General features: G+C 41.7%; 1 protein-coding gene across 8 annotated transcripts in view; it reads left to right on the forward strand.

Moving 5' to 3' along the window:
- DOCK7 (dedicator of cytokinesis 7) overlaps positions 1 to 23,046 on the forward strand; it is a 287,050-nt gene that overhangs the window by 231,945 nt on the left and 32,059 nt on the right. For all 8 annotated transcript variants that reach the window (XM_033917242.1, XM_033917240.1, XM_033917241.1 and 5 more), the window contains 5 exons: positions 3,290 to 3,386; positions 7,345 to 7,479; positions 8,459 to 8,611; positions 14,636 to 14,794; positions 17,480 to 17,580. In XM_033917242.1, the coding sequence (XP_033773133.1) occupies positions 3,290 to 3,386; positions 7,345 to 7,479; positions 8,459 to 8,611; positions 14,636 to 14,794; positions 17,480 to 17,580 (645 nt within the window). The remainder of the gene's footprint in view (positions 1 to 3,289; positions 3,387 to 7,344; positions 7,480 to 8,458; positions 8,612 to 14,635; positions 14,795 to 17,479; positions 17,581 to 23,046) is intronic.

A 23,046-nucleotide genomic window follows, 5' to 3' on the forward strand; every position in this document is an offset into this window, starting at 1 on the left:
TGGAAGTCAGGCAGAAAAATTAACATCCATAGAAGTGAGCCTTGAGGACGTTCGTAGGCAGATAGAAAAACTAAAAACTGACAAATCCCCGGGTCCGGATGGCATACATCCAAGGGTTCTGAAGGAATTAAAGGAGGAGATAGCGGAACTACTGCAGCAAATTTGCAACTTATCCCTGAAAACAGGCGAGATCCCGGAAGATTGGAAGATAGTCAACGTTACGCCCATCTTTAAAAAGGGATCAAGAGGTGACCCGGGAAACTACAGGCCGGTGAGCCTGTCTTCGGTTCCAGGGAAAATGGCAGAAGCACTGATAAAAGAAAACATCGATCAACATTTTGAAAAAAATGAACTTCTGATAACCAGCCAGCATGGTTTCTGCAAGGGAAGATCGTGCCTAACGAATTTATTGCACTTCTTCGAAGGGATCAACAAACGGATGGACAAAGGAGACCCCATATACATCATATATCTAGATTTCCAAAAAGCCTTTGACAAGGTGCCCCATGAACGTCTACTCCGGAAACTGAAGAACCATGGGGTGGAAGGAGACGTACATAGATGGATCAGAAACTGGTTGGAGGGTAGAAAACAAAGGGTAGGAGTGAAGGGTCACTACTCCGACTGGAGGAGGGTCACGAGTGGTGTCCCGCAGGGCTCGGTGCTCGGGCCGCTGTTATTTAATATCTTCATAAATGATCTAGAAACAGGAACGAAGTGCGAGATAATAAAATTTGCGGACGACACCAAACTATTTAATGGAGCTCGGACTACAGAGGACTGCGAAAAGTTGCAAAGGGACTTGAACAAATTAGAAGAATGGGCGGCGAAATGGCAGATGAAGTTCAACATTGAAAAATGTAAAGTATTACATGTGGGGAGCAGAAACTCGAGGTACAACTATACAATGGGAGGAATGTTATTGAATAAGAGTACCCAGGAAAGGGACTTGGGGGTAATGGTGGACATGACAATGAAGCCGTCGGTACAGTGTGCAGCGGCTGCTAAGAGAGCGAATAGAATGCTTGGTATAATCAAAAAGGGTATTACAGCCAGAACGAAAGAAGTTATCCTGCCGTTGTATCGGGCGATGGTGCGCCCGCATTTGGAGTACTGCGTCCAATATTGGTCGCCGTATCTTAAGAAGGATATGGCATTAGTCGAGAGGGTTCAAAGGAGAGCAACACGTCTGATAATAGGTATGGAAAACCTGTCATATTCTGAGAGATTGGAGAAGCTGGGTCTCTTTTCCTTGGAGAAGAGGAGACTTAGAGGGGATATGATAGAGACTTATAAGATCATGAAGGGCATAGAGAGAGTAGAGAGGGACAGATTCTTCGAACTTTCGAAAAATAAGAGAACAAGAGGGCATTCGGAAAAGTTGAAAGGGGACAGATTCAAAACAAATGCTAGGAAGTTCTTCTTTACCCAACGTGTGGTGGACACCTGGAATGCGCTTCCAGAGGACGTTATAAGGCAGAGTACGGTACTGGGGTTCAAGAAAGGATTGGACAAATTTCTACTGGAAATGGGGATAGAGGGGTATAGATAGAAGATTACTGCACAGGTCCTGGACCTGTTGGGCCGCCGCGTGAGCGGACTGCTGGGCACGATGGACCTCGGGTCTGACCCAGCAGAGGCATTTCTTATGTTCTTATGTAAGTTTTTTTTAATCTAAAATTTCATACTTAGACGTCTTGGCCATCAGGTTGTCCAACCTTAGGACGCCTAACTTTTTTTGGCCATTTTCGACCACAAAAAAAAAATCCAAGTTCAAAACATCTAAATTCAGACCATTTGGCCGTAGGAGGGGCCAGCGCTGTAATGAACTGGCCATACAGACATGCCAACAGAGCAGTGGGACATCTTAGAGGGTGCTACTGTGAACGGCACATAAATGGTGCCAGATGTACATCTCACATAACTCTCTTATAATTTTTGCTGAGCCCTCCAAAACTTCCCCAAACTATACCCACCTGTCTACCACCCCTACAGGTGACACCTATATGGCAGTATAGTAGGGTTATAGTTAGAGTGACTAATGGGCCTGGGTCCGCCTCTCTATGGTTCAGTAGCCCATCCACCAGGCTACTTAAGCCACCTGTATGATGCTGTACTAGGATTTCTCATACCAGGTTCTTCTGTTTCAGAGACAGGTATGTACTGTTTCATTCAGATTTTGGGGGTGTGGGTGAGGGTCAGTGACCACTGGGGGAGTGTGAGGGGTATCATTACTTAATCCCTCTAGTAGTCATCTGGTCAGTTTGGGTATCTTTTTGGCACAGGTCTAGCCTTGGACTTCTAAGTTCCATCCAGGACGTCTTGGGAAAGTCAGAAAACATCCAAGTGTTAAACCCGTCCAAAGTCTGCCCATAACATGCATCCCACCCAATGATTTAAATTTAATAAATTTGTACTTGGAATCTCAATTATCTAATGCAAATATTCAATATTCCAAGTATTCTATATAATTCATATAGAAATATCAGCTTTTAGAATTTTTTCAGATTTATCTTCAGGATCTCAGCGACACCACTCACCACTCAGTATGTCTCATATCGGTATAGCTTTTTATGCCATATCGTCATTGATCCACAAATAACTTTTTATGCTAAATTAGCTCCTTAAATATCATTTAGTGCTTATAAATACTCAATTTAAATATTTTGCATGCTTAGAATAAAGTATCTTATCTTTTAGAATGTTCTTGACAATGGTCACCGATATTTTATTTATCCTAAGCATGCAAAATATTTAAAATATTGAGTATTTATAACCACTAAATGATATTTAAGGAGCTAATTTAGCACAAAAAGTTATTTGTGGATCAATGACGACATGGCATATAAAGCTATACCGATATGAGTCATACTGAGCGGTGAGTGGTGTCGCTGAGATCCTGAAGATAAATCTGAAAAAAAATCTAAAAGCTGATATCTCTATATGAATTATATAGAATACTTGGAATATTGGATGATTTTTGCATAACATGCTTCCAGCATACGCCCATGAACTTTGAGCGCACAGCGGCTAAGAAGACTAGCAAGGCATCCAGAAAGTTTTGTTTCCTGGCGATTAGGACGTCCGAGTGCCTGTTTCTGCTGTCTTTTGGATGTCTTTCTGTTTTTTTTGAAAATGAGCCTCTTGGGTGTTCAGCGTTTGCCTATTGTACTGTCTCTCAGAAACCATGTGCAGTTTTTATTAGTTGAAGTCTGTCTTTTGGATAAAAGTAATGTTTTGTGAAGTATGTCGACTTAAACCTTAACAATTGTGTTTTCTCATTTTTAAGATCACGAGCAGAGCTAGAGCATGAAGCACTTATAGATGGGAACCTTGCAACTGAAGCCAACCTGATTGTCCTCGATACCTTGGAAATAGTTGTTCAGGTAAGGGAAAGCAGCTATCACACCCTCTGGGGTGCCTACCCTATTACAGAGTTCAGTATCATCATCATCATAATAATAATAGTATCATCTTCAAAGAGTCAAACCTTTCCAGACAAGGATGTTAAAATGATCCTTGTGGCTCACCATTGATAACCTCTTTTTCCTCAGAGTGAACTCACTTTACCTACTACCCTAGGTTTCCTTCCACTTAACCTGTTTCTAAGCCAGACAGTTACTTTAAAGGGACCGAATTTGATATACCGCTTCTTCTGTGCGGTTTTCATAATCAAAGCAGTTTACATGGGGCAATGAAGTGTTAAGTAAGTTGCCCAGAATCATAAGGAGCTGCAGTAGAATTGAACTCACAACCTCAGGATGCAGAGACAGTTACACTAACCATTAGGCCACGCGTCCACTTTAGGGCCCATACTGAGGACACTCATGCACAGATTCTCTAAAGTCACTGTGCATTTAACAATGGCGCTAAACCATCATTAAATGCATATATTTTACCATGGTCCTTAGGCCCCTTCCTGGTGCACCCTGGGATTCACTGAGAGGGACCTAAGGCTCTGATTGGCCCAGGCGCTCAAAACTCCTCCCTAGGCCACTAGAGGAAGGGGTCTTAGGCTCCTGGGCCAATCAGGGCCTTAGGCCCCCTTCCCAGTGCATCACAGGATGCACCAGGAAGGGAAGGCCCGCTATTTTGAAGAGGTGTGTCTGCCAGCAGGAGGGATTGAGCATCACTCCTGCCGGCCTTCTTAACAAGGTGTGGGGGGCCACACTAGACCACCAAGGTAGGAGCATCCATCCTGCCGATCTTCAGTACAGGGATTGGGGAGGGCTCGCCAGCAGGAGGAAGTGGGTATCCCTTCTGCTAATTTAACGGTAGGGGAGGGGGGATATCCACGAGGGTGGATGGAAGAGAAGAATTGGGGGCGCTCCCTGTCAGCTGAGCCGATTGTGGCAGGGGGAGCCCTGGTCCACTGAGCCGGCAGGGAGAACAGCATCAGTGGGATTTTTTTCCCACTTTTGACAGGAGGAAGGAGCTGTGCCCAGTGATTGCTGTTCTGAGCAAGTGCCAGGCACAATTCCTTCCCCCGTTTACCGGCGATGCTCCGCACAAATTGCGTGCATATAATTTGCATGCTATTGTGCTGTGAATCGCCAGTAAAACAATAATCGCTCCCACCATGGTAATTATGCATGCATAAGAGTATATGGAGGGCTATGGAGCTGGAGTTGATAAATATAAAAACTTACAACATTATAATTTATGTAAATGTATTATTTTATACTTACGGTTTTTTTTTACCTAGATCTTAGTGGTAAAATAAGATGTTCTTACAGTAACCTACATTGATAAGTACACTTTTAAGTGACATTGTTTAGATGAGAAAAACATATGTGCACTTTCTTTTCAGAAAATTTGCCTGACATTAATTAGCTGAAAAAGGGTGGTTTATTTGGCTGCTGAACATCGTACTGAAAATCCTCCCCTTGTAGCATTTCAAGAAAGTTGACTTTTGGAGTGTTACTTCTTCACCAATCCAGTGCAGGAGATGAAAATAGAAAGCCCTGAATAGCTACTGCTCAGTAAACACAACACCTAACCCTCCCCCCCCCCCCCCGTTTTAGTGGGTGTTTAGCACACGCTACATCTAAGTGCGCTCTAACCGCTAACACGTCCATAGACTAGCTTGCACACGTTAGCGTTTAGCACGCACTAAAAAGCATAGCGCACCTAAATAAAAGGAGCCCAAAGACTCCTAATTGCAATATATAATAAGTGTTGATCATAAATGAGAGGAATAAGGATTTCGGAAACCTGCTCTGACAGGAAAAAAAGACTGAGACTTATCAGTTCCAGATTTCAATAATTGTTCCTACAAAAAAAAACCAAAAAAAAAAAACCTCTCAAATTTTGTAGGATCAATGATTGAAATCTGGCACTGATAAGTCTCAGACTTGGAGCGAGATTCTCAAAACTTTAACGCCGTGGCTAAACTGTTTTCCGGCGGTTTGGCCTGCACGCATTTTTAGTGGGCGGATTATCTCCGCCTTTAACAAGGTTTCTAGCAGTCTCCGACAATGGCATGCAAATGGGCTCTTTAACATTGAAATGAGCCCTCCGGTGGATTCTTAAAAATCGCTGAGGTATTTTTGAAGAGCGGCGTAAGCTTTTGGTGACAAAAAGCAGTGACTGGTCCAGGGATGCCATTACTGTGCCAGCACTTGTATTTTGACTGTGGCTAATGGAAAAAAAAATATATTTAGTGGAGGGTAGTAAAATCACGCTTCTTTTGAGTTTTGGGAAGAGGCAGGCATGTTTCTTGCACGCTTGTTAAAAGCCAGTGTTTCTTCTTGAGCGTGTGTATGATACCCTTGTCTTGTATGTTTCTGGCTGTGGGTCTTGATTAAATTTTACATTAAAAACAAATAACAAGATTTACCTGAATTATAATAGTTTTTTTGGAGAGAAAGGCATGTTTTATACGCTATTGAAAAAAGTTCATGTTGCTTCTCCCCTCCTCTCCCTTCCATTCGTCCAATAGTGCAGCAGGAGAGTGTTGGGTTTTTTTACGGCATTTTTCTGCGCATGTGCCCATCAGCAATGGGCACATGCAAATGTAAGAAATCTTTGCTGCTATCCACCGATCTTATTTGCATACGTGATTTTTTAAGAATGTTTCGGGTTTTTAGATGCCTACTAACTTTAAGAAGCCTTCTGTTGCATTTATCATGTTTTGTTTTTTTATTACCATATAATAAATATATTTATATCACACTGATTTGAATAACATATTACCAAACCACACTCTCTATGAACAAATCACACTACACAACTGTTTTCTTTATAAAATAGCTCTGCGGGAATACTCCATTGGGCAAGAAAACCTGGACTTGGACAAAGCCTTTGCAGTTTCAGTTCCTTTCAAAACCACATTGTCCCGTTTTTAAAATTATCACACGTTCTCTTGCTGTATTGCAAATTGTTACCACAGTCTCATGTTGCTCAACCACAATGATTATAGTTCATGCTTTCCGATATCACCACTGGACTCTACAATCATGTTGTTCAGTCGGCCCAACACAGGGCTGTGTTTTGCTGGATCAGCGTCTTCAGGAGCCACGACTGCTTCAGGTTTTCACTGAATTATTTCACCTCTGCAATAAATTTCAATTTACTGGTGTGGTTCCATCTGCTTATTATCCTAATGCTCTACAGTTTAACTTATACATCAAAATGGCTGCGGTAGCAGACCGTCGTTTTTTAACGTGGGTTTTTGAAAATCCTGGCCTAAGTCTGTCAGCTTCTGAGAGCCTTTTTCCTCTTGTTCATGATCAACGGTGTCAGGTCAAAAGCGCGCCGGGACAAAGGCGTGCCCAGACAATTGAGCGCAGCGCGCGCCGCCGCGCCGCTCTAAATTACTGTTTTTAGCACTCCGACGGGGGGGCGTGGGGGGGAACCCCCCCACTTTACTTAATAGACATCACGCCGCGTTGTGGGGGCGTTGTGGGGGGTGTGGGGGGTTGTAACCCCCCACATTTTACTGAAAACTTCACTTTTTCCCTGTTTTTAGGGAAAAAGTTCAGTTTACAGTAAAATGTGGAGGGCTACAACCCCCCAAACCCCCCATAACGCCGGCGCGATGTCTATTAAGTAAACTGGGGGGGTTCCCCAACAAAAACCCCCGTCGGAGCCCCTAAAAACTGTAATTTAGAGCGGCACGCGCTGCGCTCAATTGTTGGCGCGCGCTTTTGTCTTTCACGCCGTTGTCTATGAACCATGATCAACACTTATTATATGTTTGCATATAAGAGAAGCCTTTTACAACAAGTTGTTTCCACATTTCCTATCACAGCACATTGTCAGAAAGCTTGAATTCAGAGCAAATCATTATTTTTATATTGGCTTCAATAAATTGATCGTATTGCCGCCTTTCATATCTTGCAGACCGTGTCTGTGACAGAATCGAAAGAAAGTATCCTGGGCGGGGTCCTTAAAACTCTCCTGCACAGCATGGCCTGCAATCAGAGTGCACTATATTTGCAGCACTGCTTCGCTACACAGAGAGCCCTCGTTTCAAAGGTACGTGTGCTAGCTTAAATACTTTGGATGAGGCCAGCGTCTTTAGTAAGTTATGGTGGTTAGACCTGATCTTGTAGCTTAAACTCTCGTAAGCAGGGCATGCGACTAGGATTCTGTCACTTATTTATTTAAAGGACCAACATGATTTGAATAATGACCAGACAACAAAAGGTAGAAAAAATAATTTTATTTTCTGTTTTGTGGATATAGTATGTCAGATTTGAAATGCGTATCCTGCCAGGTGTTAGACAGCAAGCGCCTTAACAGATGGAAAAGAGAAGAGAGCGTCTAAAGGCCTAAAGCGTTTCGCATGAACAAATGTTAACAAATCCACTAGATAATTGTGTATAAGACCAGATATTACCTTAAAACATATACAGCCAAACTTAAATTTTAAACGTGCTTCAACCGGCAACCAATGGAGTTTACGCAGAAAAGGAGTAATATGGTCAGACTTTTTCAGACTGAAAATCAACCGGATTGCCGCATTCTGAATAATGCGCAGTCTATAAAGATTTTTTTGAGTACCTGGCAAATAAACAAATTTCTGCTTTTGGCCCATGTTATAACACCAATCCCGCATACATGTGTTACAGAAAAGTAGACTCTCTTAATTCTGTGTGGAACCTTTTGTCCAGCTTATTATAAATCAAAAGTGTACTCTTAAGATTATTTGTTTTTATTTTTCAAGTGTATTTAATTTTGAAATCCAGGCGAACCTGATAGTTCACTAGCAAAATTGTGTCTACTGTCATAAAGCTGGGGAGGAGGGGGAGGCAAAGGAAGTCTAGAGAGCTTAACATCGGTGTGTGATTCAGAATACTTAATGGGACAGGGTTTCAGGACTCTCCTTTGCCACTGACTCTCTGGGAGACCATATGGTCGCTTTCTTTTCTGTCTTGCTGAAAATGATGCGTGTGACTTTATCTGGCTTTCCTGAGTAGCCAATAAGATGATGAATTGTGATGTACTATTGCAGTTCCCTGAGCTCCTGTTTGAGGAAGAGACGGAGCAGTGCGCAGACTTGTGCTTGAGGCTCCTCCGTCACTGCAGCAGCAGCATCGGTACGATAAGATCACATGCTAGTGCCTCTCTCTACCTCCTTATGAGGCAGAACTTTGAGATTGGGAACGTGAGTATTTCATGAGACACTTGCTATATATCTATATATTTATTTAGGCATGCATCTTATATACTGTTATATTAAAAAAAAAATCTTAAAATGGTTCACAAAGAGGAGAAACCCCTAGAATAATATAATAATAATAATAACAGCTTATATACCGCAATACTGTGAAGTTCTATGCGGTTTACAAAGATTAAGCAAAGGTACAAATTGATTGACTTTAAGAGGGGAGGAAGAAAGAGGGTTAATAGGACAGGAAATCCATTTTTGAGGAGAGAGTGATCAATAGAACAAGTTAATCGCTATAGAGGGGAGAGAGAAGAGAGGATCAGTTGTCTAGTTACTTTAGGAAACTGGAGCAGCCCAGACATCTTTATTCCCTAAAATATGTTAACTTGTCCAATAAACTGTCACAAAAAAGCAAGCATTGCAACACCTTCAAAAGTGCACAATGTCTTTAAAATTGCTTTCCCTGGCAACTTGTTCCATAAAATGGGACCCACACATGAGAAAGCGCAATTCCTTGTTACAGCCAAGGAAACATCACGGCTGTCTCCAAGAAACCCTGATCTGATGAACGCACGATCTCCTGAGGCACCAAGAAAAACAATATTTATTTTACCCTGCTGATTTTTTTGGGCATTTATGGATGTTTAGTTTAATAAAAGCAGCAGTTTAGTTTAATTTCTGCATGAAATCACTTGAGATCTTTTTCATGATTATGGAAACCCTGTACGCAAATATTATCATCAATAACTCGCTGAGCAAAGCAGGGAATGAATGGTATTCTGTTCATAAATGAACCCACCTATGAACAGTGGGAACAAATGGAAGAAAGTGCTTTTTCCCAGATAACTGGGATCCTCAGCCTACTCGTTTGGATGCAACCAGAGAATGACACGGTGACAAAATTCATCACCGTTCCCGTCCCCGCGGATAACCGTGGGAAATAATCCCATGTCATTTTCTAGTGTCTATTTCAACCTCGGTCCTTCGACACCAGCATTCTTCAAAGCAAAGCTTGCGGGTCAGTGGTTGTGGCCATTCATACTCTGATTCTTATGTGAGCCAAGGATAATGAAGCCATTGTGACATCACTGATGTGATTGGCTCTTAGGCACTGGTGGAATGAGGCATTATGACATCACAATATCTGCTCTGGATACCAGAGACTGTCATTCTGTAGTATCTGTTTCAACCTCAGTCCTTCTACACCAGCATTCTTCAAAGCAAAGCTTGCGGGTCAGTGGTTGTGGCCATTCATACTCTGATTCTTATGTGAGCCAAGGATAATGAAGCCATTGTGACATCACTGATGTGATTGGCTCTTAGGCACTGGTGGAATGAGGCATTATGACATCACAATATCTGCTCTGGATACCAGAGACTGTCATTCTGTAGTGTCTGTTTCAACCTCAGTCCTTCTACACCAGCATTCTTCAAAGCAAAGCTTGCGGGTCAGTGGTTGTGGCCATTCATACTCTGATTCTTATGTGAGCCAAGGATAATGAAGCCATTGTGACATCACTGATGTGATTGGCTCTTAGGCACTGGTGGAATGAGGCATTATGACATCACAATATCTGCTCTGGATACCAGAGACTGTCATTCTGTAGTGTCTGTTTCAACCTCAGTCCTTCTACACCAGCATTCTTCAAAGCAAAGCTTGCGGGTCAGTGGTTGTGGCCATTCATACTCTGATTCTTTCCTCTCTCCTTAAAGAATGACATGAACATGGTTTCCCGCGGTTATCCGCGGGGATGGGAACGGTGATGAATTTTGTCACCGTGTCATTCTCTAGATGCAACCAGCCAGTCTGGTTCTCAGGATATGCATGGGATAGATTGGCATACCTGCCTTCATTGTATGCAGATATATGTCATCCATATTCATTGTGGATATCTTGAAAACCAGACTTGGCTGTGTGTGTTTCAAGAAGTGGGTTCAGAATTCCTAATGCAAGGGAAGAATGTGTCAACATTGGCAGTACTTCAAAAGAAATGATTTGCAGCCTCCAAAACTCATAAAATCAGTTTTGAATCATTCTTATGCTGGACCAAATTTTGGCCGTTTTACTGAGTCAGGGCAGAGGTTTCTACCGTGGCCCAGAGCTCTAAATGCCCCAACGCTGCTTTGACACTTATAGGAATTCTATGAGTGTCAGAGCATTCAGCATTCTGGGCTACAGTAGAAACCTCTACCGTGGCTTAGTAAAAAAGGGGTTTATAAAGAATCCATTTTTTTGAAGGATTCAGTTTGACCATTAAAACTCTGCACCTAAGCCAAGCAGATAACATAAAAATAATCTTATAAGTTTTGAAAAGCATGTTGTAATAAATTTTTTATTGTATCGTGACATTGTGCACTTCTTTTACTAAAGTGCACTAACTGATTTAGCAGGCCCATTTTAAATGCTAAGATATGCATTTTATTCCTATCAATATCTTAGTATTTATGCTAACAATTAGCATGTGCTAAATCCATTAACGTACTTTAGTGAACGAAGCCCTGTGTTTTTCTGTGGGAGTATTTCAGTCGAGCTGCGTTGCTTTGATTTAAGAAGATAACTGAATAACCAGCAGATGGGTTTCCATGAATTTCCCAATTATGTGATGGGAAGAACAGTCAATTTTTTTTTGTTATGGATAAAAATTGTGAGTGCTTGTTGTGAAATAAGTTTGCCACCAAAATTATTGGCTCACCATCTGAATTACCTTGTAACAAAAGTATTGTGGAAGTTCAGAGGTTTGTAATGAAGATAAAGTCTTTGAACGGTTATTGAAGAGTAGAACTAAATTACCTCTAAAAACATTGTAGGGGAGTTCTGGTTTTGTACATGTGATAAAATCTCTGGAGGCATAATTCAGCTGGTGACTGAATAGGCAGGGTGGTGGAGGTGAAGTCAGAAGCAATTTTATATAGTAGACAGAGTTGGTAAAAATTTACCGACTCTGACCCCAGCTTTAAAATAATAATAATAAAAAAATTGTAATATACGGTAAACATCATTTTATACTTAACTAGTGTTTAAGCCCGTTACATTAACGGGTGCTAGAATATATGCCGGTCTGTCTTTCTTTTTTTATGTCTCTCTCCCTCCTGCTATTTTTCTCTCTCTCTCCCTGGCACCCTTTGTCTGTCTGTCTGTCTCTCTGGTCCCCTGTCTGTCTTTATTTCTGTCTGTCTCTCTCCCTGGCCTCCTTTGTCTGTCTGTATTTCTTTCTGTCTCTCCTCCCCCCCCCCCCCACTTTCCTTTGCAGAAGCAGCAGTGGTATTTCCCTTCCCCTCCAGGTCCCTGTGAAGTAGTAGCAGCATTTCCCCCCCACTCCCTTCTCCCCCTCCACCACTTTCCTTTGCAGAAGCAGCAGCGGTATTTCCCTTCCCCTCCAGGTCCCTGTGAAGTAGTAGCAGCATTTCCCCCCCCACTCCCTTCTCCCCCTCCACCACTTTCCTTTGCAGAAGCAGCAGCGGTATTTCCCTTCCCCTCCAGGTCCCTGTGAAGCAATTCCCTTCTCTTACCGTGAGCTGTCCTGCTCCGTTTGGCCCCTCCCTTCTCTTAATGCGATCTGGCCTGCTCCGTTCGGCCCCTCCCCCTTCCCTTCCCGCGGGCTGGCCTGCTGCGGCCGAAGGTTTTTGTTTTAAGTTTTAAAAGTGCCGGCGGCGGCTCCTCTCACGCTGCTGATCCTCCTGTAAAGAGCAGCCTGCGATGGTGGCCGGCTTTAGCGAACCTCGCAGGCCGCTCTACAGCCTCAGTAGCACGTTCCCTCTTTTTTTTTTTAAACTTATGTTTATTAACAGTGAAAGGTACACCACCCAACAGGGTACTTTGCTAAAGAGCAAGAACAACAACAAAGGCATGGTCCAATACAAATGAGAAAGAAAACAAAGAAATGCCACGAAATATAACTATCCTCCCCGGTAGTCCCCACCAGGTAGACAAGGAGGATCAATAAAAGAGGTAAAAAAAGTAAACAGGGACACCCTAGGGAAGGTCAAAATAGGATTCAAAATGAGCAGGAAATCCGGATATCATGGACAGTGACCACGGGATCACGGTCAGAGGGAACGTGCTACCGAGTTGGAGAGCAGCCTGCGAGGTTCGCTAAAGCCAACCACCATCGCAGGCTGCTCTTTACAGGAGAATGAGCAGCGGCAGCGGCGAATGAGGGCCGAGATGTGTTCCCTGCCGAGGACACGGGCAGGGAGAGAGCTTGCCTGGCTTCCAGGGTGAGTGAGGGCGGGAGGAGGGGAGTGGCCAGAATGTTCCCTGCTGCTGGGTTGGCTGCCACGGATCACACACCACAGCGGCAGGGAATACGAAATCCTAAGTGCGCATGTGCGCTTAGGGTTTTATTATTATTTAATATATACATATATTGGTCCTGGATCTAAAGTTATATTCATCCAGAGTAAAAATTGTTTGAAGGGTGGTATATTAAGTATTTTAAACTATTAAAGCCTAATATCGGTCAGAGCTGGAGTTGAAGGTATGGTGCACCAACTCCACGGCCCTGTGAATAAAACCAGAATATTAAGTACCAGCTCCTAGCCAGGTACCAGTTACTGAATATCCTGCTCTGGGGCAGCTTCTGAGAGTTACCAGGATACCACCAATATTGAAACACCGTACATGGATAATTAACCAGTTAACCTAGGACAGCGTTTTTGCTATCTCAGTACTACTGCTGAATATCGGCAGTGCATGGATAACTACCAGCTTCACCCCCAGTCTGTCTTGGCACTAAGGGCTCCTTTCACAAAGCTGCGCTAGGGCCTTAACGCATGGAATAATGCGCACTAAATTGCCTCACTGGCTAGCCGCTACCACCTCCTTTTGAGGAGGTGGTAGATTTACGGCCAGCGTGTGCTATAGCGCGCGCTAATCCGATGCGTGCATATAAAACCGCTAGCGCGGCTTTGTAAAAGGAACCCTAACTTAAGAGTACTGCCGTGGGCAGAGCAAATATTCAGTGGCAGTCTCTGTTAAGTCCACAGTTTCAATGAAATTACTCCACTTAAAATGGTGAGGTACCTTGTTGCTTTAGTCATGTAAATTAGGTTAGGAAGGGAAAAACCTCTGAAAACTTAGAAGGGTTCAAGTCCCAGTTCGGTTTCCAGCCAGACTACATTACTATATACCAGCACGCGCCGTGCGCTCAAGCCAAGAATATGTGTTGGAACAGTCTCCCGGAAGAGGTGGTAGAGACAGAGACTGTGTCTGAATTCAAGAAAGTGTGGGATAGACACATGAGATCTCTTAGAGAAAGAGAGAGATAATGGTTACTGCAGATGGGCAGACTGGATGGTACATTTGGCCTTTATCTGCCATCACGTTTCTATAAGAATTGCCATTCCCAAATACCTGTCCGAAACCCAAAGAGTAGCAACATTCCAGAGCTGAGATTGTGATGTCATAATGACTCATTCCACCAATGCCTAAGACTCAGCCTCCCAAAGAGTAGCAACATTCCAGAGCTGAGATTGTGATGTCATAATGACTCATTCCACCAATGCCTAAGACTCAGCCTCATCAGTGATGTCACAATGGCTTGATTGTCCTATACTTGGCTCACATAAGAACATGGGATCTCTTAGAGAGAGGAAGAAAGAATGGTTACTGCGGATGGGCAGACTGGATGGGCCATTTGGCCTTTATCTGCCCTCATGTTTCTGTTTTATGTTCAACATTGGAGACAAAGGAAGGTTTATTTTGTGCCAGTGACTGAAAATAGAATTGGAACTTGCACCCTTTGTTTTCTGAGGCTTTTTTTCCTTCCTAATATAATTTGCATGACGAGTGTAATAAGACACCTCATGATGTAAGTAACCTTTTACTCCGATCCCCATCTAATTCGTACAGTCTCTGGTTAACGTGCTCGGAAGCTGAACGTCTGCTCTTGGGTCGGTTAGTGTGATTTAACTGAGTAAGAGCCTCTCTTGCTTTTTCAAGCAAAGCTGGATATCATCCCCCTCTGTGTTTTACTCAATTGCGATGTAATGCATACTGATTCTAAAAGTTTTACCCTGCAGAATTTTGCCAGAGTGAAAATGCAGGTGACCATGTCGCTCTCATCCTTGGTGGGGACCTCTCAGAACTTCAATGAAGACTTTCTCAGGCGTTCTCTCAAGACTATTCTGACCTATGCTGAGGAGGATCTGGAACTAAGGGAGACCACATTTCCTGACCAGGTGAGGATGATTCTGCACATAGAACAGAATTTCTGTGTCAGTTGGGTGAATATTGAAAGCCTTCTGTAGAGGAGAGTCTTCACTTACAGTTTGTCGGTGGGTTTCATAAGCCTGTCCTCAGGGACCCCCCCCAGCTTTTCAAGTACTCAAGACATTCATAGAAAGGTAGTCAGGTCTGTGGTGGCTTAACACCCCCAATATTGAGCCAACTCCATGAGTGTGTCCAGGGAGGGGTGTTTCTGTTGCCATTTTGAAAAGTTGGCAATTGATTGATTGATTTTTTTTTTAATTTATTTTAAAACGTCTGTTCTGCCTAAAATCTAAGCGGGTAAATTCCAAAGCCAAAACAGGGGTTTTGTAAACAATATAAATATCCAGGAGGTTTTTCAAACCACAAAACCCAATAGACAACTTTCACAATCTATATAGTCAAAGATAGTAAAGTGAATCTTTGTGTGCTCATAGATAAAGTTCTTCACAAAGCGGCCATGCGGTAAAATGACTTTTACCAGTGGTGCATGTTAAGCTCTAATCATAGCACAGAGGTTTCAAATATTCACAATAGCAATGTTTACTCAGTGATAGTAAAACAAGCTATCTTAATACATGTAGAACCCAGCTTCGACACGAGCTGTGTTTTGCAATTGCTACTTCAGGAAGTCAAGCATAACGCAAAATTCCCCGTGACTGTCTGTGAAGAAAATTAAATGACATTGCTGGGCACGATGGACCTCAGATCTGACCCAGCAGAGGCATTGCTTATGTTCTTGTGGCTGGCTTATGCTGAGCAACGCAAGCGGTGAGAACACGGACACTCTGCCGAGATGGAAACAGCACTGAGAATTCAGACAGTCCTTATGCTGAATTTCTCATGAAGTTACACCAGCATCTACTCAATTTGCATATTCCCCCAGGCAATTTTATAAGCACATAAAGCACTTTTTCTGTACGCTCAAATCTCTTATAAGATTACCCCCTTAATTTTGACTGGAATAATATATTTGATGTATATACCGTATTTGCCGGCATTTAGAACACACTTTTTTCCCCCCTCAAAATATGCTTAAAAATATGGGGTGCGTCTTATGCGCCGGTAATCAAAATTATGAGTTGAAATTTCAGTCAGTCTAAAATTTCTGGTTTATATTAATATACCGTCACATTGTTTCTAATCTCTCTCGTACACCTCACAAGTACGCACTGTACACGCGTGTCACGTTGCTTCTGCTCTCTCGGATGCCACGAGGTCTCACAAGTATACACTGCACAGGTGCGTCGTCACGTCTTTGGGTTTTGAGGATGAAGATTAGGGGCTCCTTTTTACTAAGGTGCGCTAGCGTTTTTTAGCGCACGCAGGAAGTTACCGCGCGCTACGCTTCCAGAACTCACGCCAGCTCAATGCTGGCGTTAAGGTCTAGTGCGCGGGGCAATGTAGCGTGCGCTATTCCGCGCGTTAAAGCCCTAATGCGGCTTAGTAAAAGGAGCCCTAAAAGATACCTAACTACAGTGTTCTCTAATTACATTTTTGGTAGATATAAATACCGTATTTGCCGGCGTATAAGACAACTGGGCGTATAAGACGACCCCCCAACTTTTACAGTTAAAATATAGAGTTTGTTATATACTCGCCGTATAAGACTACCCCTTCTTCCGCACACCTTCTGCACAACCTTCTGCCTGCCTGTCCCCCCCTTGAAGGTCTGCACCCCCCGAAGGCCTGCACCCCCCCGAAGGCCTGTCCCCCCCCCTTGTAGGCCTGTCCCCCCCTTGTAGGCCTGTCCCCCCTTGAAGTCCTGCCTGCCTGCCTTTCCCCCCCTTGAAGGCCTGTCTCCCCCTTGAAGGCCTGCACCCCCCCCCGAAGGCCTGTCCCCCCTTGAAGGCCTGCCTGCCTGCCTGTCACCCCCTCCCCCTTGAAAGCCTGCCTGCCTGCCCGCCCGCCCCACCCTGAAGGCCTGATGCCCCGACCCACCCCGAAGGACCGCTCGCCCCCCTGGCCTCCCCGCACCACCTATGAAGCAGCCGCAGCAGGATCGCGAAGTCAGCGTCAGCGATCCCTGCGCTGCTTCCTGCGCCACGGTCCCGCCCCTCCTCTGACGTCAGAGGAGGGGCGGGATCGCTGACGCTGACTTCGCGATCCTGCTGCGGACTGCTTCACAGGTCAGTGGGGCGAGCGGTCCTTCGGGGGTGGGGGGGGGAATGAACGGCAAGGCCGGGAGCACCCCCTTAGGGCTGGCACCCGGGGCGCACCGTCCCCTCCGCCCCCCCCCTTGGTACGCCACTGCATGTAAACAGTACCCGGCGTATAAGACGACCCCCGACTTTGGGGAGGATTTTAAGGTACTGAAAAGTCGTCTTATATGCCGGCAAATACGGTAACTACAAAATTAGTACAGTAAATCATTAAGGAAATTCATGAAAAAATGTAGAAAATTATTATTTTTTTCTTTAAAATGTGTATAAAAAAGAGGGGGGGTGTCTTATACACCGCTGCGTCCTATACACTGACAAATATGGTATATTTAATGTATAATTAAGTAATACAGAATCTGAGTTTTGTTGTCTGTCCTTTTGGTTTATTGGTTTTAGCACATCCCTCCAGGCCGTCTTTATGTATTGTAGATTCTTAGAGGATTAACAGGCTGGACTTTTTCTTTTTTTCTTTTTTTTTTTTAAATCAATCCACAGGTCCAGGATTTGGTGTTCAATCTTCATATGATCCTCTCCGATACTGTTAAAATGAAGGAACATCAGGAAGATCCGGAAATGCTCATTGATCTGATGTACAGGTAGTGTGTATTGCTTGCCCTGTTCCCCTTTCATTGCAGTTTTCGGGCTACAGGTGGGATTGTTTACTATAAATTTGATTAATGTTAAACTAAACTAAACCTTAGGCTTCTATACCGCATCTTCTCTATAAAAATAGAGCTCGGCATGATTTACAGAAATTAAAAAGAAAAAAAAATGCAATAGGAATTAAGGATGATATAGAGGGAAGCGCAGTTTATGATTCTGAAAAAAAGCCAAGTTTTCAAATGTTTTTGGAATAATTGGAAAGAGCCCAATTCACGCAGCTAGACAGGAAAATTTTGAAAAGAAGAGACTTCCCTAGTTTGCCTTTCAGCGTAGGAAAAGATAATTTGAGTTTTTGAATAGATCTGGTAGTCTCAGATCTTGTAGAGTTCCAGGATAGAGGAAGGAAGGAAGGAAGGAAAGATGCCTTACAACATTTTAAATATAAAGCAGGCACATTTAAAGTAGACTCTAGAAATAATTGGGAGCCAGTGAAGTTTTAGCAGAAGCAGAGAAACATGATCGAATTTACTTTTTTTTTCTTTTTAAGGAGTATTGGACTGTTTTTGTCTGTTTATTTGTCCACCATTAAAATCATTCTCTTATGTATCTATATTAAGCTATATGTGTTGTAATAACTGGGATGGTGGTTGTTTTGATCCCTATAATTTGAGATCCATCTATTGATTAATGCAGAATATAAATTAATGTCCTGTCAGTATATTTATTGTGTTAAGTATATCAATCAACCTTATCTAACACAATTTTGGGATAAACCCATTTATATAACATACTAGCTGATGCCCCGGCGTTGCACGGGTATTTAATTATAGCAATAACACTGTAAATGGATTCAAATAAAGATACTTTATAGTGGTGAATGAAATTATTTTTTTACAGCTTTATAAAAAGTACAATATTCAAATTATAATGTGAAATATTTGACAAAATGAATACAATACAACTAACACAAAACTTGATTATAAACAACATTTTTAGTTTCAACTCCAGAAGCAAGAACATATAAATTCTTGGGTGAACCCACCCTTGAGCAAGCAACATAGAGTTGACCATGGGAAAAACAGGGGGATCTTAGTTCACCTTCCAAGTATTAACATGCCTAGAAGATACAGAGAAAATAAAATTTTAATGGATACTTGGAAAACGTTGAGATTTATAAGTAAATTAACACCTATCCCAATAAACAAATCAACTAATCAATCTTTATGGATAAACTCCAAGATCAAAATTGGCGGAGCTCAAATCCTTTGGAAGAACTGGATTATTGCAGGCATTAGATCTTTAGATGACGTTATTTCAGAAGGTAAACTGCTGGATTTTTCACAATTGCAACATAGATTTGGTCTTAATAAAACACAAAGTTTTAAATGGTTGCAATTGAAGCAGGCCATTCAGGTTGGGTTCCCTGAATGGAAAACATTGAATAATCAATATAGTTTAAAGTTCTTATGTTTTCAAGCAGACTTCCTAGGACATCAAGCCGCATTGTGGTATAAATTAATATCTGGATATTTGAATAAAAAACCAAAAAATGGTCTAAAAGATATTTGGAGCATTGAGATTAAGCATCAAATTAATGCATCTCAATGGCCACTAATTTGGTCTTGGAGAATGAGATGTACAGTGTCAGCATCTATGAGACAAACTTGGTTCTTTTTATTACATAGAGCTTTTTGGACCCCTACACGTTTGCAAAAATTAGACAGTTCTAAGTCCAATAAATGCTGGCACTGTAATCTGGAACCAGGGACATTAGATCACTTAATATATCATTGTCCCTACATTAAAAGTTTTTGGAATTCAATTTGGCCACAAATTAATAAATTGATGGAAAATCATATAGCAATATCATATGATACAGTATTATTTGGAATGATGATGAGGAAAAAAAAATCAAATTTCACCAGAAAATAACAAGCTTTTATTAATTATGACAGGGGTTGCCATTCAACATATTACCAATAATTGGAAGAATTATAATAACCTAAATTATACATTTTGGTGGAATACAATATGTCATATATTTAAAATGGAAAGAACAATAGCAATACAAAGAGGGACATATACTAAATTCATAAAAATATGGGGGCCATTGACAAAATATTGCAATGAATAAATAGTAGGATTTTTCTTCTTCTCTTCTTCTTTTAAATATCTTCTTTGTGACACACATAGAGGGAGGGCAGTAAAAATAATTTTACATAATAGACTATAATATGATATACAATATGTAACGTATGATTGAAAAGTAATAGAAGGGTGGGGGGAGGGAGGGGGGATAAAATACATTTAGAATATAATGTATTAGATATAAAAGTGATATTGTGTATTTATCAATTGTATTTTAATATTTTGTACACTTTATGTAAAATTTGAAAATAAAAAATAATATAAAAAAAAAAAAAAATCCACTCCACAGTATGATAGAGAATGCAAGTCTCACTGGAATTTGCAAGCTCTTAAACTGAAAAGGAAGATGTGTTGCAAGTTTAGTTCAAATCAGGCAAGCCGTTTTTGCGTTGGCAGATTTTAACATTTTTGCCATTGACATGAATGGGTGAAATCTGATTTTCTGTTTTTAGCTCCGCCCATGTGTGCAGGTGGGCTGCGAGACCCCCAGAACATATCATCCCAGGTAGTGAGGGATCTGCATACCAAGTTTCGTTCAAATCGGTCAAGCCGTTTTTGCGTGATCGCGGCACATACACACACACATACATACCTCTGATTTTATATATATAGATAAACCATATATATAACATATAAAATTACTAAGATTATAACTCAAACTTCATATCGTTTCTCAGGACCTCAGCGACTCTCAGAGCTCAAAACTTTCATGGCCACTAAGCTTTACATGCTACCTTTGTCATTGGACCATGAAGTAGAAACATATTTTCTCATTCTTTTTTATGTGTGTCACATTAACAACTCATAAATATTGTTTAAACTTATCTTTAAAAGATGTCCAAATCGGCCAGGGGATTGTTTGTGTCATTGTGCTGTTTGTCACATCACTATACAAAGCTAAACAAACTTATTTTAATATATTTAAAATTTTTTTTTTTATTTCGCTTAATACCTAAGTGGATTACAATAAAACATACATAACTTGTGACATCAATAAAACATCAAATACATCACAAACATTAAAACTGCTACAGAACTGTTAGCTACCAGACTATCCTTTAAACAAGAAAGACAAGGAATCTGCCACATGAATCTGCGCCAAGGATCACCCGTTCTAATAAAATGCTTTAAAAAAAAAAAACAAATGAGTTTTAGCAGCATTTTAAAAGATTTCAAATTATTATATAATCTTTAACGAACCTGGTGAAGCATTCCATAACTGTGGACCAGCCACCGAAATAGCTGTCGACCATGTTTTCATATAGGGTATCTATATTAACGCCAAAATAACAAAAAGATCCCACTGTTCAAAGTATAAGGTGTAAAAAAAAGGGGAGGAAAAGGATCTCAGAAACCTGCTTGGTGACAGGGAATAAACCTCTGCTTTTGTTTTACTAGTTTTGCATCGCACACTCTAAGTGGAGAAGGATACCATACCGACGGCTGTTTTATACCTTTTATTGCGGTTTACTTTATACCTTAGCAACCATGGACCTCTGAGGAAGGAGTGTTTTCCGAAACACGGACCATGTCAGGTCCCTTGGTTTGTTATAAGGTGGTATTTTCAGCTGCATAAAATATTTGGTATAATAAACATAGCCTGCATCTGGTACATAGGAGTCTGCAGTTTGTTTTTTTGTTTTTGCTAGGGAATAAACCTCAGCCAAGTCTGACAAGGTTCCCCATTTTATTCATTGATCATTAAAAAACCTGCATGGTGACACTAGGAAGTTCTTCACTGAAAGGGTAGTTGATCCACTCCAGGTTATTCAGGCCAGCAGCGTGCCAGATTTTAAGGCCAGATGGGATAGACATGTGGGATCTATCCGCAAAGCTAAATAGGGAGGGTCATTAGAGTGGGCAGACTTGATGGGCCGTGGCCCTTATCTGCCGTCTATTTCTATGTTTCTATGTTTCCTTTTTTATTCGATTTCTTTTATATCTTTCTTCCTTTTAATATTAATATTTTAAAAATCTTCTCCACTGAGTCTTCTCTTAAAACTAAATTTGTTTGAATTACTGTTCAGTGTATCTTCAGATTTACTTACCTCAAATGTTTCAGGCAGCCACAGCCCGACGGGACCCGTTTCGCCAGAATTGCTGTCTTTCTCAAGGGTTCACATAGGCTGCTGCATGTTTAATCAGAAGCATTCAGTCACTCGGCTTCATGCTTTGAACAGTGGGATCTTTTTGTTATTTTGGAGTTGTTCCAGTGGGTCTCACTTACCATCTTTATTGTGTATATCAGTATCTATATTAACCCCTTATAATCTTAGGAGAGGGGGGACAGTTTTACAACTTGGGCACCTCAAAGTAGATGCAGCAGTGCCAAGCACTGAACACCAATTCTGTAATCACATCCATGTTACGTTTGACTCCTAGTGTAAGTCGACATTGACGACCTAACATTAGGCCAGGTCAACGGCAGGTGTAAATGTTCGCGCCTAAGTGTTCCCTGATTAAAATACTTGAAAGGTGTTAATATAGAACCAAATCTTTTCCAGAGAAGGGAAAATGGTAAAACTAGAGGACATGAATTGAGGTTGTGGGGTGGTAAGCTTAGAAGTAATGTTAAGAAATTCTTTTTCACGGAGAGGGTGGTTGATGCCTGGAATGCCCTCCCGAAGGAGGTGATGGAATTCAAAAAAGTGTGGGATGAACACAGAGGATCTCTAATTAGAAAACGAATGGTATAAAATGAAGAACTAAGGCAGATACTTGCACCGTCTGGGTCCCATGTATGGCAATTCATTTTAGGATGGGCTGGGGAAGGCTTTCGATGGGATCTCTAGTAATTTGGAACATGAGGACAGTGCTGGTCAGACTTTTATGGTCTGTATCCTGCAAATGACAAGATGTTTTGGATAGGCTGGAATGAGCTACGATGGCAACTCCAGTAGTTGCAATGTAAGGATAGTACTGGGCGGACTTCTATGTCCTAGAAATAGCAAAGAAAAAAAAAGACAATCATGAATTTATAATGCATGTGACTCTTGGGCGATCTGGATGGACCATTCTGGTCTTTATCTGCTGTCATTTACTATGTTGCTATCTATATATGCGTAACTTATAGTACTCTTTAAATTAACGCACATTCAGTGTAGACACGCCCATGCTCCGCCCACATGTACACCTCTTCCCTTGAAGTTATGAGCTATTCTATAGAATAACTCGTAGCGCACGTGCAGATGTTATTACCAATTATCCCAGCACCTGTGCATGTTATGGAATTACCCTTATGGTGGTTTAACAGGGTTATAGTCAAAAGGGAAATTTTCCCTTCTCTGAATATCTAAATTTAGAATTCTAAA

Source organism: Geotrypetes seraphini, chromosome 12 (assembly GCF_902459505.1).
Source record: "Geotrypetes seraphini chromosome 12, aGeoSer1.1, whole genome shotgun sequence".
In the NCBI taxonomy this organism is placed as follows: Eukaryota; Metazoa; Chordata; class Amphibia; order Gymnophiona; family Dermophiidae; genus Geotrypetes; species Geotrypetes seraphini.